The sequence below is a fragment of the Postia placenta genome (assembly GCF_002117355.1).
Source record: "Postia placenta MAD-698-R-SB12 unplaced genomic scaffold POSPLAscaffold_20, whole genome shotgun sequence".
Classification (NCBI taxonomy): Eukaryota; Fungi; Basidiomycota; class Agaricomycetes; order Polyporales; family Adustoporiaceae; genus Rhodonia; species Rhodonia placenta.
This window is the reverse complement of record NW_020169851.1, coordinates 254560-268384: the sequence shown is the minus strand read 5'-3', so window position 1 is coordinate 268384 and position 13825 is coordinate 254560. Positions and strand designations below refer to the sequence as shown.

The window sequence follows — 13825 nt, the reverse complement described above, 5'->3', positions numbered from 1 at the left end:
TTCTCGCGCTGCTTGTTGTATGCTCATCATAGCGAGCTTCAGTCCGTAACGTACAATGCACCCTTTGACAGTCCAAGGGCAGGATGACCCACTCACCTCCCCTCCTGCACGTGCACAATAGTTTGCTCGCGCTCCCTGTTTACGTCGCTTCGGAATACGTGTATAATCCGGCGTTGGGCGACGCCCTCCAGCAGACACAAACTGGATTTAATTAACAAGTAACAGAAGCTACGATGTAGTGGACTGAATCGTGCCGTACAGAAAGATAGCAAGCTGTTGGAAATTCATGAGCAAGTACAAAGTAGCGCAGTATAAGAAGACTTACCCTCAGTCGGTAAGCTACGACGTAGTGGACTGAGGGAAAGCGCGAGACGATCGCTGTGTGGCTAGTCATTACCATATTAGGTAGTAGGCGCTTTAGTCACGTCGAACGGTTTGACCGGTCGACGACCGTGCAGGGTGCTGTATGCGCCTCGACTCAGCCATCGCGACTGCGCCGTCCATGCGGTCGGTTTGCCATATTTACCTTTTCTTCACACCTATGGCTCACATGTTGCGCCAGCCGCCAGCCGCGACCCGCCTCGGTCCTCGAAATCTTCGTTCGCCGTCTGCGCTTGTTCCGCACGCTTGCCCGACCGCCTTGCTCTGACTGATATCAGCACCGCTTCCAGCAGAAGCCCCCCGAGCGCGCGCGCGCCCAGCAGGCCCCCGTGCCCCTCCTGCACGCATCTGCCACATCCGAGGACTCCGCCACGCCCACACCCGACGCGACGCCCGACGCGCACGCAGTCGCAGTCGCCGCGGCGCTGCGCATGCAGCGGGCTCTGGCTCTAGCGGCGGCAAGGTCCGGGAAGAAGGAGGCGACAGATGGGACTGCGGGGCTGGGGGAGAAGGAGGACCTGAGGGAGAGGGCTTCTCGCACGCGCGCGCGCGGCCGTTCTGGACAGTGGTAAGACGGCTGCGCGGGAGCGAGCTGGAGCTGTGCGCGCGGCGGGCGTTCTTCGCGTGCACACGACCGCCACGCCCGAAACCGCCGCCACGCCGCAGCCGCAGCCCGTGTCGCGTTCGCCGCGGCGCTCCGTATGCACGCGGAGCCAGAGCCCCTCGGATCCACGTTTCCCGTTTGCACTTGTCCTCCGCGTCCTCGCTCGTCTGCGTCTCTCTGCTGTCTTTTGTCGCCTTCGGTCGCCCTCTTGGATGGCTCTCCTGGCTGGCTCTCCGCGCCTCCGTGCTCCTGCAGCAGTCGGCCGCTCGTGCATCACTCCTCTGTCCAATTGCCTGCATGCTCACACCGGCGCACAGCACGCCAACAGTCGTCTTCACTGCCCTCTTGTTTGTCCAGCGCAACACCGGCCGTGAAGGTTGTCCCGTCCGCTGTCTCTGTGCACTCTCTCCCGTGATCGTCAGCACGCGCATCGCGTACAGGTGCGCCATCACATACCCGGACTTGGAAAACCACAGACGAGCAGCGATACGCATACCCGCTGCGAAACGTCGCTCGTGAGCACACGTCTTGCACTCCGAACGAGGTACGTGCCCTATATTGTGCAAAGCGACCGTTATCAGTGCGTGGACGACGCGCGACCGCAGCGTTATCTACCACGGGTCGACGACACCTCTCTGCATCCCACGCCCGGGACCATCTCCATCGGCGCTCATTGCTTGCGGAAAGGCGGCCTAGCAACGCACAAGGGATTCCGTGTCAGCCGCGTCTGGTGCGTCCTTGCGCCGCCCGGCTGCTCCTCCGTGCGTATTTCCTGCGCATTCCTCACTCCATTTCCTCATCCCCCTTTGCGCTGCTCACTCCTCCTGACGTCTCTACGCCACCGTACCAGCCCCAGGCACAATATCCCTGCCTCCCGCACCCGGTGCTTGTGCACCCCTTGCCTCGTTTGCACGGACATCCCCCGGATGCGGGCGCGACGGTTCGTCGCGATCTCGTGTCTCCCGCGTCTCCCTCGCGACCCAGTGTCAGATACGCGGCAGGAGATACGCGGTGGGAGGATGGCCGCGCGTCTGCTCACCCCTCGCGCTGGGTCGCGTCCAGGACACCAGACGCGCTGCTCGGCTGACGTCGGTGCGACAGACAGCACGGGCACATCGACTCATGGACATAGCCGCCCTGCCCGCCCTGCGTGCGCGACCCGCGTCCTCCTCGGTCATCCGAGTGCGAGGGTGTTGGAACAACGGTGCGAACGGCGCGGGGGCGCGTTTGTCCACGGGCGTAGCGATGCCCGTCAGGGACAATCGCGTGTGGTACGTACATCGCGCGGGGTCGTTATATACTACGATAGGGGCCTCCGGCCCCCGGCTACTCGCGCGCCCGAGCTTGCGAGCTCGTTCCTGACCGCGCGGGTCAGCGCGTTTCAACAGAGGGACATGCCGCAAGACGCACCGAGAGATTCGCCGCATCGCGGGCCTCGCGGCGCGCTGCGCACATGTACGTACGAGGCGCCGTTTCCATGGCACGCGGGCAGCAGCGGGCAGAAGTGCCCTGGGAGACGGCTCCCGCCCGTTATCACTTTTGCAGCCGCCTGTTGCGTGCGGTCTGCCGCTTTCCGGTGTTGTGGACAGAGTCGAAGGCTCTGCTGCGCGGCATCCAGCTGAGCGCGTGCACACACACACACGACGTTCAGTCGCGCGAAGCCGCTGTGCGTCCGCATCCTTGCCGGACAAGGGTGCTGCACTCGTGCGGCGCTCCTCTCAGCCTGGCGTTGGCCAAGCGTGCGAGCCCGCTGCTGTACGCATATTCTATTTGCGCGTATGCGCGTCCTGTCACCTTGTCGACGGGCGTGCGCATACCCTCCCAACGCGTCGCGCACGCTGACTTCCATTGTCGTACGGTGTTTCCGTCTGAGCGTGTGCCGGTGCGGCTAGCCTGCGAACGATGGGCGGCCGGCTCCTACAGCTAGGAAGCGGAATGAATTGATGCGGGAGGGACCAGACAGGAACAGGAACGGAAACGCGAGGCGGACGTGGGCGGCCAGAGCCGAGACGGGACACATGTGGGAGAAGACGAGAGAACGAACGGCAAGGGACGCGTGCGGAACGGCCGGCTCAGTGCAAAAGCAGCCCGCGCGGGCGCAGCCGCAAGGAGGATGTTATGGCGCATGCGCACACTCATCCGGGGATCAGATAGACGTGAACAGGCATTACATAGACGGCGCGCGGCACCGGATTGCGTGTACGTATTTTACACGGCAGCATTGACGCCGCCAACAGTGCAGGGCTCCACGGCGTACGCCCGTTCCCCGCGTCCACACTGTCTGTCGCTCCGTCCGAGAAATTGACACTACGATGGAAGTCTTAACTCGAGGCCGTCCGTGGCTGTCACTCCTGCTAGGTCGCAGAGTGGGCCCGTGTTGTCAGCTAGCTGCAGACATGTCGTGCGGCGGTCCCAGAGCTGGCCCAGAGCGCCGCAACGCGCAGAACGCAGCGTGATCAAAGGGCAGGCGGGCGGAGGATAATCCCTCGCATGCTCGCGAGATGCAGTCACGCACCATGACGACGTGGTGAATTCCAGTGTGAGATGGAGGGCCGGCTGCACCGCTCAGTGCGAACAAGTGTGATGTGCGAGGAGTGTCCGCACGCGATCCACTGCAACACCGGTGTTTGCGTCGCTGTCCAGTACGAACGAGTGCGACGTGCGAGGAGCATCCGCAGCTGATCTACCACCACTTACATGCTGCATGCGATGCATTGCAAGAGAGGCATTTGCGCGTTCTCAGATGGCCGCACACTGATATCTCGCACAATGGCTGCGGCAGGGCAACTGTGTTGTCTTGTCCTCCCACCACCGGCACGCCTCGACGCTCGACGCTCGCGCGCTCATGTGTGCGGTGCCGTCAAGATGAGCCGGCCATATTCGATGTCCGTAATGACACTGTATGAGGAGCGTGCTGGTGCCGTGGATCTGTAGACAGCCTTGTTATTTGCTCACAGTGTCGCGATTGATCTCTTCGTAGAGAGCGTGAGTTTTGTGGTACAGAAAAATGTCTGGCATGAAAACAGGGGTTGATGTGACCACCTCGCCTCGCCTCCTATGCACATGCACGGCCGAGATGCAATCGCAACAACAGGGTGCTCAAGCACGGGATGCCGCTTATCCCGCTGCAGTCCTAGCTACGTGGTCAGTTCACTGTATGTCTGATTTACTGTCCGGGGTGCTGACGATGATTGAGATCTGGTCGTGCATTGATGGCCGCGTCTAGGGGTTGTGTTGCGCGCAAAGCAAGACACAGTGCAGCACAGCATGGCGACCGTATCGTGTTTGGTGAGATGAGTTGGAAAGCTAGATAGTGCGGCTGAATGGATACTAATAGTCTTATTTAGGTGACTACGAGGCACGCGCCCAGGATATTCGAATCGCCTTACCTTGGCTGGCTGGTAAGATAATAGGACTGCGAATGCTCGCGGGAAATTAGCCGGGAACAGGGTCAATCGACGTGGGGGACACGGGCTGTTGAAGCAACTGGCAGCGATAGACATCAGCGCGGCACGCGGATGCGGGACTGTCGGGCAGCGTGGCTACACTTTGGGCTGGACCAGATGCGGGCTGTGCCAAAGGTGTCATAGTAAGTTTGGGCGTATCTTTTTGCAGTTGCACTGACCATTGAGCGGCGGTCTTGCAGGCATAGGCGGCGGCAAAAAAACAGGCGCCACGCAACCTCCAGAAGTGCAGTAAGCAGCGCGCGCTGACCGAAATGGCCCGCTGGGTGTGTTGGGCGTGAGCGGGACGCGGAGACGCTTCGAAGCGGTGAACTGACCAGGTGCAGTGTCCAGGTCTCCGAACGTAGTGGTGAGTCCTCGTGCACGGGATGGCGACCGCTTTTGCCTCTCGCAGGCGCAAGGGCGAACACGCACAGTAGCAGCAACGTGCGGCGTTGTATGCCCGGTCAGCATCCGTTGTGGTGGTGTTCGCCGTTGCTGGCCGGGCGGACTTGGATGTTGCAGCCCAGTGTCTTGTCCCCGACGCGCGACGACGCTGACCGGGACAGCGCGTGCTCCTGCGATGTGCCAGCGAGTTGGCGCGAAGCGTGCTGACCGAGCGGTACAGACGTTATCTGCACCAGGGATCCGCGCGCACAGGATGGAGGCTGGTGGCAGGATGGCGGCGCGCGAGGAGAGAACAATGGGCGGGGAGACGTAGATTGTACTGGACGAGAGTGTATCAGTGGCAGCAAGGCCTTTGAATATATTTTGTTGCAACTTGCTCTCTCTTGTGTGCCTCCAAGCGCCCTTACTCCCCGCCACTCCCCGCCGCTCTCTATTCCCCTTGCCTTGTCCCATCTCCTCAAATCCACTCGGTCTCTGCTCGCACGTTCACGAGACTCCAGCAGCCCTCATCGCTATGTCCATAGCGGGCCATTACCATATTAGGTGAGTGTTATGGTCTCGAATGTGGCGCGCTCGCGCTTAGTCACCGTGTGCGACGATCATAGAACCCTATGTTGAGCGGAAAGCCGTCTGTCAGCTGTCGACGGTCCAGCGAAGCGATGACAAAGAACATCATGACATGTATCTCAACCTCTTCTAGCCACTAGCCACTGATGGGTCTTCCACTGTGCGCCGCCTGATCAGATCGCTCGCTTTGGCCCGATCGCCTTTTGTTCTCTTTGTGGACATGTGGAGACAAAGCGACGCTTCTGCGGTGGACCGTCGTGACTAGCGCTTGCTTGCTGAGATATAAAAGGCGGCTGCGATGGACGACAAGCATCATCCGCCTCCCCTCTCCCGGCTCGATATCGCTTTCCCGCTCTTCTGCCCTCCAAGTCGTCACTCTCCCCTGCACACGGATGCCATGGGATCCCCGCGACCTCGAGGCGCGCGCTCGCTCTCCCTTCCTGATTCAATCGTCACACAAAGGTGCCCAAATGCCACGCGCATGGCATCCCCGAGAAAAGTGCCGTATACATACTGCCAACGACTTGGGACACAACCATCGAAGGCAGTATAGTCTTCGCTCCAGCAGGCACCCCGAGAGGCAAAGGTGTACAATTGACAGCCCTGCAACAAGGGCTTATCGAAAGATCTATGTGCAACGCGTCCAAATCGGTAGTCTGGGCTTATGGGGGCACATTTATCAAGATGTCAGTACGGGGGTGTTGTCGCGCTGTTCGTATACATCCTCACCTTTGTTCCTGCAGTGTCGTGGATATGACACACGAACCGCGGGGAGTGCAGATATCCATAATGTGGCCTTCCTCCAGCACACGCGCGCGCGACCGCGGCAGGTCCAGGCCGAAGTATTGAACCCCAAGGCCTCGATCGCGCACGGCAAGCCCATATTTGCCATCTGCGGGCAGGCAACCCAGTGTTGTAGTGAGCTATGGCGACACATGAAGGCCCATCCGGCTCACATGCATGGGACCGGAAATGCAAGACTACCTCGGTCCTGCGAGGTCCCTACAGGTACCACAGCGCATAGGACCGACTCGCGGGCTCATTCTCTACAGCAGCGACCCGGCCAGAACACCCTTCTGAAGCCTGCGCCTCATCGCCTTACCACGGTCACTATCTCCGCGAACGATGCCCCACACAGGACACTCCGTGATCACAAACAGCGATATCTCATAGCTCTTCCCTCAGCGACTTGCTCCACGATGCTAGCACTACCTAAACAACACACTGCGTCGGTCGTTCATAGCACCATCCACCGTCTTCCTATCACCATCAGTGCCACGCGCCACATACGCGCGCCTCCCGCCTCTGGTTCGCCATTGGCTCTGCGACCCGCAGCGGCAAGCACGCCCTTCGTAGTCCGTGTCCCATATTGTCCACGCTCGCACTGCTGTGTGTAGCGCAATCTCTACACACCCCTATGGACCTGCATGCACGACTACAGAGGGACTGGGCGGCCAGTACTCCTTGCAGTTACACCACACAGATCTTCTACGATCTTCTGGCCAGAGCGAAATCCCTGCGCACGCCACGACGCTGCACAGTCCGTGATCGCAAACAGCGATATCTCATAGCTCTTCCCTCACCAACTTGTTCCACGATGCTACCACTACTTGAACAACAAAGTAAATTCTCCGTTGTATCTAGATCAGCCACTCGCCTGCGCCGTGTATTGCTGTCGTGTAGTGTACCCCTCGTGCCTGCCATACAATGTCTGCAGCACGACCATCCATCCGGTGTGAGCTGCGCCGCGCGTGTGTGGCGCAGACAGCGGTCGTGACGTCGCTGCGATAGAAGAAGGAGGTGATAGATATCGGAAAGAAAAGGATGCGCCTGCCTGCGCAGTGCGGGACGCTATCTGACCCTCTACTATAAGGCACAAGACAGCTTGTTGGCGCATGTACTCTCCGGCACAGGGCGATGCCCTCCAGCGGATATAAAACTGTAAACCATATTCGAAAGAAAATACAATGTAGTGAAATGAACTGCCGTACCTGAAGATCGCGAGCCGTGCGCTCTTGTAGTAGTGGACTGAGGGAAAGCGCGAGACGAGGCGATCGCTATGTAAGCGGGTCACTACCATACCAGGTAGTAGGCGCATGAGTCACGTCGAACGGTCGATTGTGCAAAGTATCTGCGTTGGCCATCGCTATCGACACCACTGGACGGCCAATGCCTCAGCTCGATGGTGGGTTGCGCACGAAGCAGTTGATTGAGAGGAGACGGCACTCCAGGCATGTGATAGACGGCGATGACGCGGGCGCTCCGAGCGGGACGGACCCGGCGCTCTTGTTGAGGCTGCTTCTTGAGCTGGCTCTTCTCTTCTCTTCCTTGTGCCTTCGCTTGCGTCTGTGGCCATGGACGCCGTCACGCGACGTCTGCTCGTGCTCGCCTCCCTCGGCGTCCGCCTCCTCAAATACACCGCCTGCCTCGTCTTCCTCGTCAACCTCCGCTCCTGGCCGCTCTCGTGGCACTGTGAGCGTCCCCGCATCCGCGCGTGCTCTCCGTCTCACCCGCTTTCTAGTGCGCGTGTTCAGCCCGCTCATCGCGCTGCGCCTCAGATTGCACCTCCTGCGCCTGCGCCTCCTCTTCAAGCCGCGCCATGTCAAGCAGCGTGCCAAGGCGCAGTGGCTCGCGGCGCTGTCGCCGGTGGGCAAGAGCCCATTCGATGTCACGGTAGCTTGGAAGGGCTGGGCGAGTGAGTCTTCCGTGTTTCCTCCGTTGTTTTGGCCACACCCCACACCATCGCGACGTCCTTGGGGTCCGTTTGCCATATGTATCTTTGCTCTGAACCCGTGGCCCATGTGTGGCCCCAGCCACGGCCCGCCTCGATATCTCTGTTTTCCGTTTGCAGCGGTCCCGCACGCGTTCCGACCTTCGAGCTGACTTGACCGCCCCCAGGCCCCGACGACTGCGACTACAACCTCCACCTGAGCAACTCCTGCTACGCCAAGGTGCGCACGTTGTCGTCCGTGTCCGGGCCCATACGGTGTACGACATGCTGACCCCGCCTGCAGAGCTTGGACTCGGCGCGCCTCGCGCACGTGCTGAAGTGTTTCCCTACGTTCTTCCGCGCCGGAGGCTGGATGCCGCTCGGCGGTGAGTCTCCCTTCCTTCCCCTCCCCCACGCGCGCCCGTAGCCGCCCTCAACTCTGAGCCCTCACTGCCGAATACGACGCTGAACCTGCACACGCACAGGCACGCACTACACGTTTCTCCGCGAGATCCCGATTCTCGCGCGCTACGAGATCCGCGTCCGCATCGTGTCCTGGGACAACAAATGGGTGCGTGCGCCGTCAACGCTGACCGTCTCCGCGCCGTCCTGACCGCGCCGCGCAGCTCTTCCTCGTCGCGCACTACGTCACCAAGTCCAAGCGCAGCAAAACGCAGAAGAGGGCGGCGAAGCAGCCCGTCGCGGAGCACCGCCTGCCGCCGACGCCCCCCGAGCACGACACGCGCGCACAGCAGGCCCCCGTGCCCCTCCTGCACACGCCCGCCACGGCCACGCCGCAGCCCGCGCACGCCACGCCCGATGCGCGATGCGGCTCTGTGCGGTAAGAGACCTGGTGGAGTCCCGTGAGCGTGCGAGAAGAGACCGTATGGAATTGAGGAGAGAGGACAAGGCAAGGGGGATAGAGAGCGGTGGGAGAGGGGAGTAGAGAGCGCTGGGGAGTGGCGGGGAGTAAGGGCGCTTGTGGCGTACCAGGAACAGCAAGTCGCAACAAAATATATTCAAAGGCCTTGCTGCTGTCCATACTCTCATCCGGTACCGTCTATGTCGCCCCGCCCATCGCTCGCGCACCGCCGTCCTGCCACCAGCCTCCATGTGCGCGCGGATCCCTGGTGCAGATAACGTCTGTACCGCCCGGTCAGCATGCTTCGCGCCAACTCGCTGGCGCATCGCAGGAGCACGCGCTGTCCCGGTCAGCATTGTCGCGCATCGGGGACAAGACGCTGCACTGCATCTTCCGAGTCCGCCCGGCCAGCAAGAGCGCAAACAACGGATGCTGATCGCGAGCACAGCGCCGCGCGTTGCCACTGTGCCCATTCGCATTCGCCCTCGCCGCTTGTAAACGCGGTCAGCATTCCGTGCGCACCACCACAAAGGATGCTGACCGGGCACGCAACTCCGCGCGTTGCCACTGCGCGTGTTCGCCCTTGCGCAAAGCGGTCCCATCCCGTGCACGAGGACTCACCACTGCGTCCGGAGACCTGGACACTGCACCGGGTCAATTCACCGCTTCGAACCGTCTCCGCGTGACGCTCTTGCGAGTGTTGCGCTCCCAACGGCACGATACATGTTGTGCCCGCTTGGTCTTGCGTCCCGCTCACGCCCAACACACCCAGCGGGCCATTTCGGTCAGCGCGCGCTGCTTACTGCACTTCTGGAGGTTGCGTGGCGCCTGCAAGACTGCCGCTCAATGGTCAGTGCAACTGCAAAAAGGTATGCCCAAACTTACTATGACACCTTTGACACAGCCTGCGTCTGGCCCAGCCCAAATCGTAGCCACGCTGCCCAACAGTCCCGCGTCCGCATGCCGCGCTAATGTGTATTGCTTCCGGTTGCTCCAACGGCCCGTGTCCCCCGTATCGGTTGACCGTGTTCCCGGCTAATGTCCCGTAAGCACGACCAGTCCTATTATCTCTAAGGCAATCCGAATATCCTGGGCGCGTGCCTTGTAGTCACCTAAATAAGACTAATAGTATCCATTCAGCCGCACTATCCAGCTTTCCAACTCATCTCACCAAACACGATACGGTCGCCATGCTGTGCTGCACTGTGTCTTGCTTTGCGCGCAACACAACCCCTAGACGCGGCCATCAATGCACGACCAGACGACAATCATCGTCAGCACCCCGGACAGTAAATCAGACATACAGTGAACTGACCACAGCGGGATAAGCGGCATCCCGTGCTTGAGCACCCTGTTGTTGCAGGAAATCCATATGCTCCGCGCCATGCACGCCGTCTGCAAATGGCCACGAATCAAGTGCATATAACATGCGGGCGGGCAGGCAGGCAGGTCATAAACAGAAAGGAATTCACTCTGCGCAGAAAAGTAGCAAAGCAATAATAAGGGAAGTAGCGGGGAAAATATCAGAATGAAATTACACATCATTTATGTATAGTTTCGGCTAGTGCAAATTTTCTGATGGGTTCTGCCCACATCTTATTGGATGCCTTCCCGCAGAGGTCTGGACGCGATTGTAGAATAGAATCAACTTCTAAATCTTCACAGCAACGCGGCTGATCTGGCTGACCTCGAACATGACTGTTGCCATGCAGTTAGACGTCAAAGAGTCTGGATTGTCACGTTTGCATCTGGAGGTTATCACTTATTGGCAATCTGATGCCTGCCCGCGCTGGCCCGGGGTGCCGGAGCGTGCTCCTGCTGTCGATGACGTCCCCGGGGATGTGGCTGCCGTGCTGGGTGAGGTGGCGTCCTCCGATGCTGAAGACGCTGAAGACGACACACCATGAGCTGCGCCCGCTGCACGGCGGGGCATCGCTCGGCCCATCGCGCCCACCCCCCTCCTCCTCTTCTCCGACCACTTCTGCGTGCACCGAGGGCGCTGTTCCGCCTGGGGCCCTTGGTAGAAGATGACGGGTTGCCGGCTCAGGAGGAGCCTGGCTGTCTTTTCTCTCGCTCTCTTTCTCTCTCACGTGGTTTTTGCGCGTCTCGGACAGTGTGATCGCACCTTGCCCTCCATGCAGCCCCATGCTTTCGCACCCGTACATTACTACATCACTCTACTATATGACCCCATAGACACCACGCACAACAGGGGCGACACCGCCCGCGTTTCACAGGCCGGAGCCCGCCGCATCTTAGCACTATATGTTTGCTTGTTGCGGGATATAAATTCAGAATTCATCACCATCATATTGGCAACCTGATGGTAACGATGCCAACCCCCGTCACACCGCGCACGTCGAGTGGGCCCCAGGGCACCACAGTATCGCAGGTAATGAGCTTGCTGATCACTTTGCAAAGGAGGCTACCGAGTGCGCCGCCCCCCACCAGCATGCGTTCCGAGCGGGTGCCCTGCGAGAGGCGTGGGAGCGCGCAATCCGGGAGTGGACGCCAGTGGGGCCTGCCGGTTGCTTTGCGACTGCGAACCATCTTCTGCTGCAAGACCGGCCCCGAAAACACTTCCGCCAGTTGAAGAGCGAGGTATTTGGGCATGTCACCCAGTGCTGCACTAGGCACTGCTTCACCAGTGAGTACTATCGCTTCTTTGTCCCCGCTGAACCCAATGATTGCAGCCCGCATAGACAGACGCGGGCCCACATTCACCAAGACTGCCTGCGGTACGTGCCCCACTGGCACGTCCTCCGCGGCGTCAGCACAACCATCGACTTACCCACCATCTTGGGGACTGAAAAGGGTATCGCCGCGCTGGCGGTGTTCATTGCGCACAGCGGCACCTTCACAAAGTCAGGGGCTCCTAGGCCTGCGCAACCGGTGGTGAGGATCGAGGAGCTGGAGGAGGCTCCCGCGGCTGATGACGACCCAGTGGAAGCGGCCGATGTGGTCGGCGAGGTGCCGTCATATGCCTAGCAAGCAAGGTGAGCTGGCCACATCATCCCTGGTCTTCGTGCCAGACACTTTTATGTACCACATTACTCAGGCTCTCTACAAAGAGATCCATCATGCTGCCGTGAGTGGATAACACCATCTACAGACAAACCATCACTGTACTAGCACACAGTGTCATTACGGACGTCGAATATGGCCAGCTCATCTTGATAGCACCGCACAAATGAGCGCGCGAGCGTCGAGCGTCGAGGCGTGCCGGTGGTGGGAGGACAAGACAACACAGTTGCCCTGCCGCAGCCATTGTGCGAGATATCAGTGTGCGGCCTTCTGAGAGCGCGCAAATGCCTCTCTTGCAATGCATCGCATGCAGCATGTAAGCGGTGGTAGATCAGCTGCGGATGCTCCTCGCACGTCGCACTCGTTCGTACCGGACAGCGATGCAAACACCGGTGGTGCAGCGGATCGCGTGCGGACACTCCTCGCACATCACACTTGTTCGCACTGAGCGGTGCAGCCGGCCCTCCATCTCACACTGGAATTCACCACGTCGTCATGGCGCGTGACCGCATCTCGCGAGCATGCGAGGGATTATCCTCCGCCCGCCTGCCCTTTGAACACGCTGCGTTCTGCGCGTTGCGGCGCTCTGGGCCAGCTCTGGGACCGCCGCGCGACATGTCTGCAGCTGGCTGACAAAACGGGCCCACTCTGCGACCTAGCAGGAGTGACAGCCACGGACGGCGTCGAGTCAAGACTTCCATCGTAGTGTTAATTTCTCGGACGGAGCGACAGACAGTGTGGACGCGGGGAACGGGCGTACGCCGTGGAGCCCTGCACTGTTGGCGGCGTCAACGCTGCCGTGTAAAATACGTACACGCAATCCGGTGCCGTGCGCCGTCTATGTAATGCCTGTTCACGTCTATCTGATCCCCGGATGAGTGTGCGCATGCGCCATAACATCCTCCTTGCGGCTGCGCCCGCGCGGGCTGCTTTTACACTGAGACGGCCGTTCCGCACGCATCCCTTGCCGTTCGTTCTCTCGTCTTCTCCCACACGTGTCCCGTCTCGGCTCTGGCCGCCCACGCCCGCCTCGCGCTTCCGCTCCTGTTCCTGTCTGGTCCCTCCCGCATCAATTCATTCCGCTTCGTACATGTACGAGCCAGCCGCCCGTCGTTCGCAGGCTAGCCGCACCGGCACACACGCGGACAGAAACTCCAGATGTCGATGGTATTCGGCAGGCGCCACACGTTGGGAGGGTATGCGTGCGCGCGTCGACAGGGTGACAGGACGCACATGCGCGCAAATTGGATTTGCGTACGGTAGCGGGCTCGCACGCTTGGCCGATGCCAGGAGGAGAAGGACACCGCGCGAGTGCAACACCCTCGTCTGGCAAGGATGCGGACGCACGGCGGCTTCGCGCGACTGAACGTCGGGTGTGTGTGCGCACGCGCTCAGCTGGATGCCGCACGGTAGGGCCGTCGATGCTGTCCGCAGCATCGGGAAGCGGCAGACGGCACGCAACGGGCGGCTGCAAAAATGGCAACAGGCGAGAGGCATTTACCAGGGCACTTCTGCTCGCGCGCCATGGAAACGGCGGCTCGCACGTACATGTGCGCAGCGCGCCGCGAGGTCCGCGATGCGGCGAATCTCTCGGTGCGTCTTGCGGCATGTCCCTCGCACTCGGATGACCGGGGAGGACGCGGGTCGCGCACGCAGGGCAGGCAGGGCGGCCACGTCCATGGGTCGATGTGCCCGCGCTGTCTGTCGCGCCGGCGTCACGCGCGCAGCGCGTCTGGTATCCTGGACGCGACCGCGCGAGGGGTAAGCCGACGCGCGGCCAATTCTCCCGCCGCGTATCTCTCGCCGCGTATCTCCCGCCGCGTGTC

At 60.7% G+C, this 13825-nt stretch overlaps 5 protein-coding genes across 5 annotated transcripts; 3 read left to right on the top strand and 2 right to left on the bottom strand.

Moving 5' to 3' along the window:
- Window positions 1-466: 466 nt before the first annotated feature.
- Window positions 467-2072, top strand: POSPLADRAFT_1062084 (hypothetical protein; the record flags this gene model as incomplete). The annotated part of the gene is made up of 4 exons (XM_024481476.1): window positions 467-507; window positions 563-599; window positions 660-949; window positions 1673-2072. 4 exons carry the CDS (start codon window positions 467-469, stop codon window positions 2070-2072), a joined length of 768 nt encoding a protein of 255 aa, XP_024333722.1.
- A 1989-nt stretch (window positions 2073-4061) lies between these two features.
- On the top strand, window positions 4062-5149 carry POSPLADRAFT_1158045 (hypothetical protein; the record flags this gene model as incomplete). Its single annotated transcript, XM_024487271.1, has 4 exons — window positions 4062-4129; window positions 4399-4574; window positions 4632-4680; window positions 4954-5149. 4 exons carry the CDS (start codon window positions 4062-4064, stop codon window positions 5147-5149), a joined length of 489 nt encoding a protein of 162 aa, XP_024333721.1.
- Window positions 5150-6964: 1815 nt separating this feature from the next.
- Window positions 6965-7333, bottom strand: POSPLADRAFT_1041792 (hypothetical protein). Its single transcript, XM_024477976.1, has one exon. The coding sequence runs from the start codon at window positions 7298-7300 to the stop codon at window positions 7049-7051; it is 252 nt and encodes an 83-aa protein (XP_024333720.1). The 5' UTR covers window positions 7301-7333; the 3' UTR covers window positions 6965-7048.
- A 424-nt stretch (window positions 7334-7757) lies between these two features.
- On the top strand, window positions 7758-8958 carry POSPLADRAFT_1062083 (hypothetical protein; the record flags this gene model as incomplete). The annotated part of the gene is made up of 6 exons (XM_024481475.1): window positions 7758-7875; window positions 7925-8098; window positions 8302-8354; window positions 8418-8499; window positions 8599-8684; window positions 8740-8958. The coding sequence occupies 6 exons, from the start codon at window positions 7758-7760 to the stop codon at window positions 8956-8958; spliced, it is 732 nt and encodes a 243-aa protein (XP_024333719.1).
- A 201-nt stretch (window positions 8959-9159) lies between these two features.
- Window positions 9160-11140, bottom strand: POSPLADRAFT_1158478 (hypothetical protein; the record flags this gene model as incomplete). Its single annotated transcript, XM_024487323.1, has 5 exons — window positions 9160-9315; window positions 9744-9803; window positions 9861-10010; window positions 10291-10370; window positions 10930-11140. The coding sequence occupies 5 exons, from the start codon at window positions 11138-11140 to the stop codon at window positions 9160-9162; spliced, it is 657 nt and encodes a 218-aa protein (XP_024333718.1).
- Between the last annotated feature and the right edge of the window lie 2685 nt (window positions 11141-13825).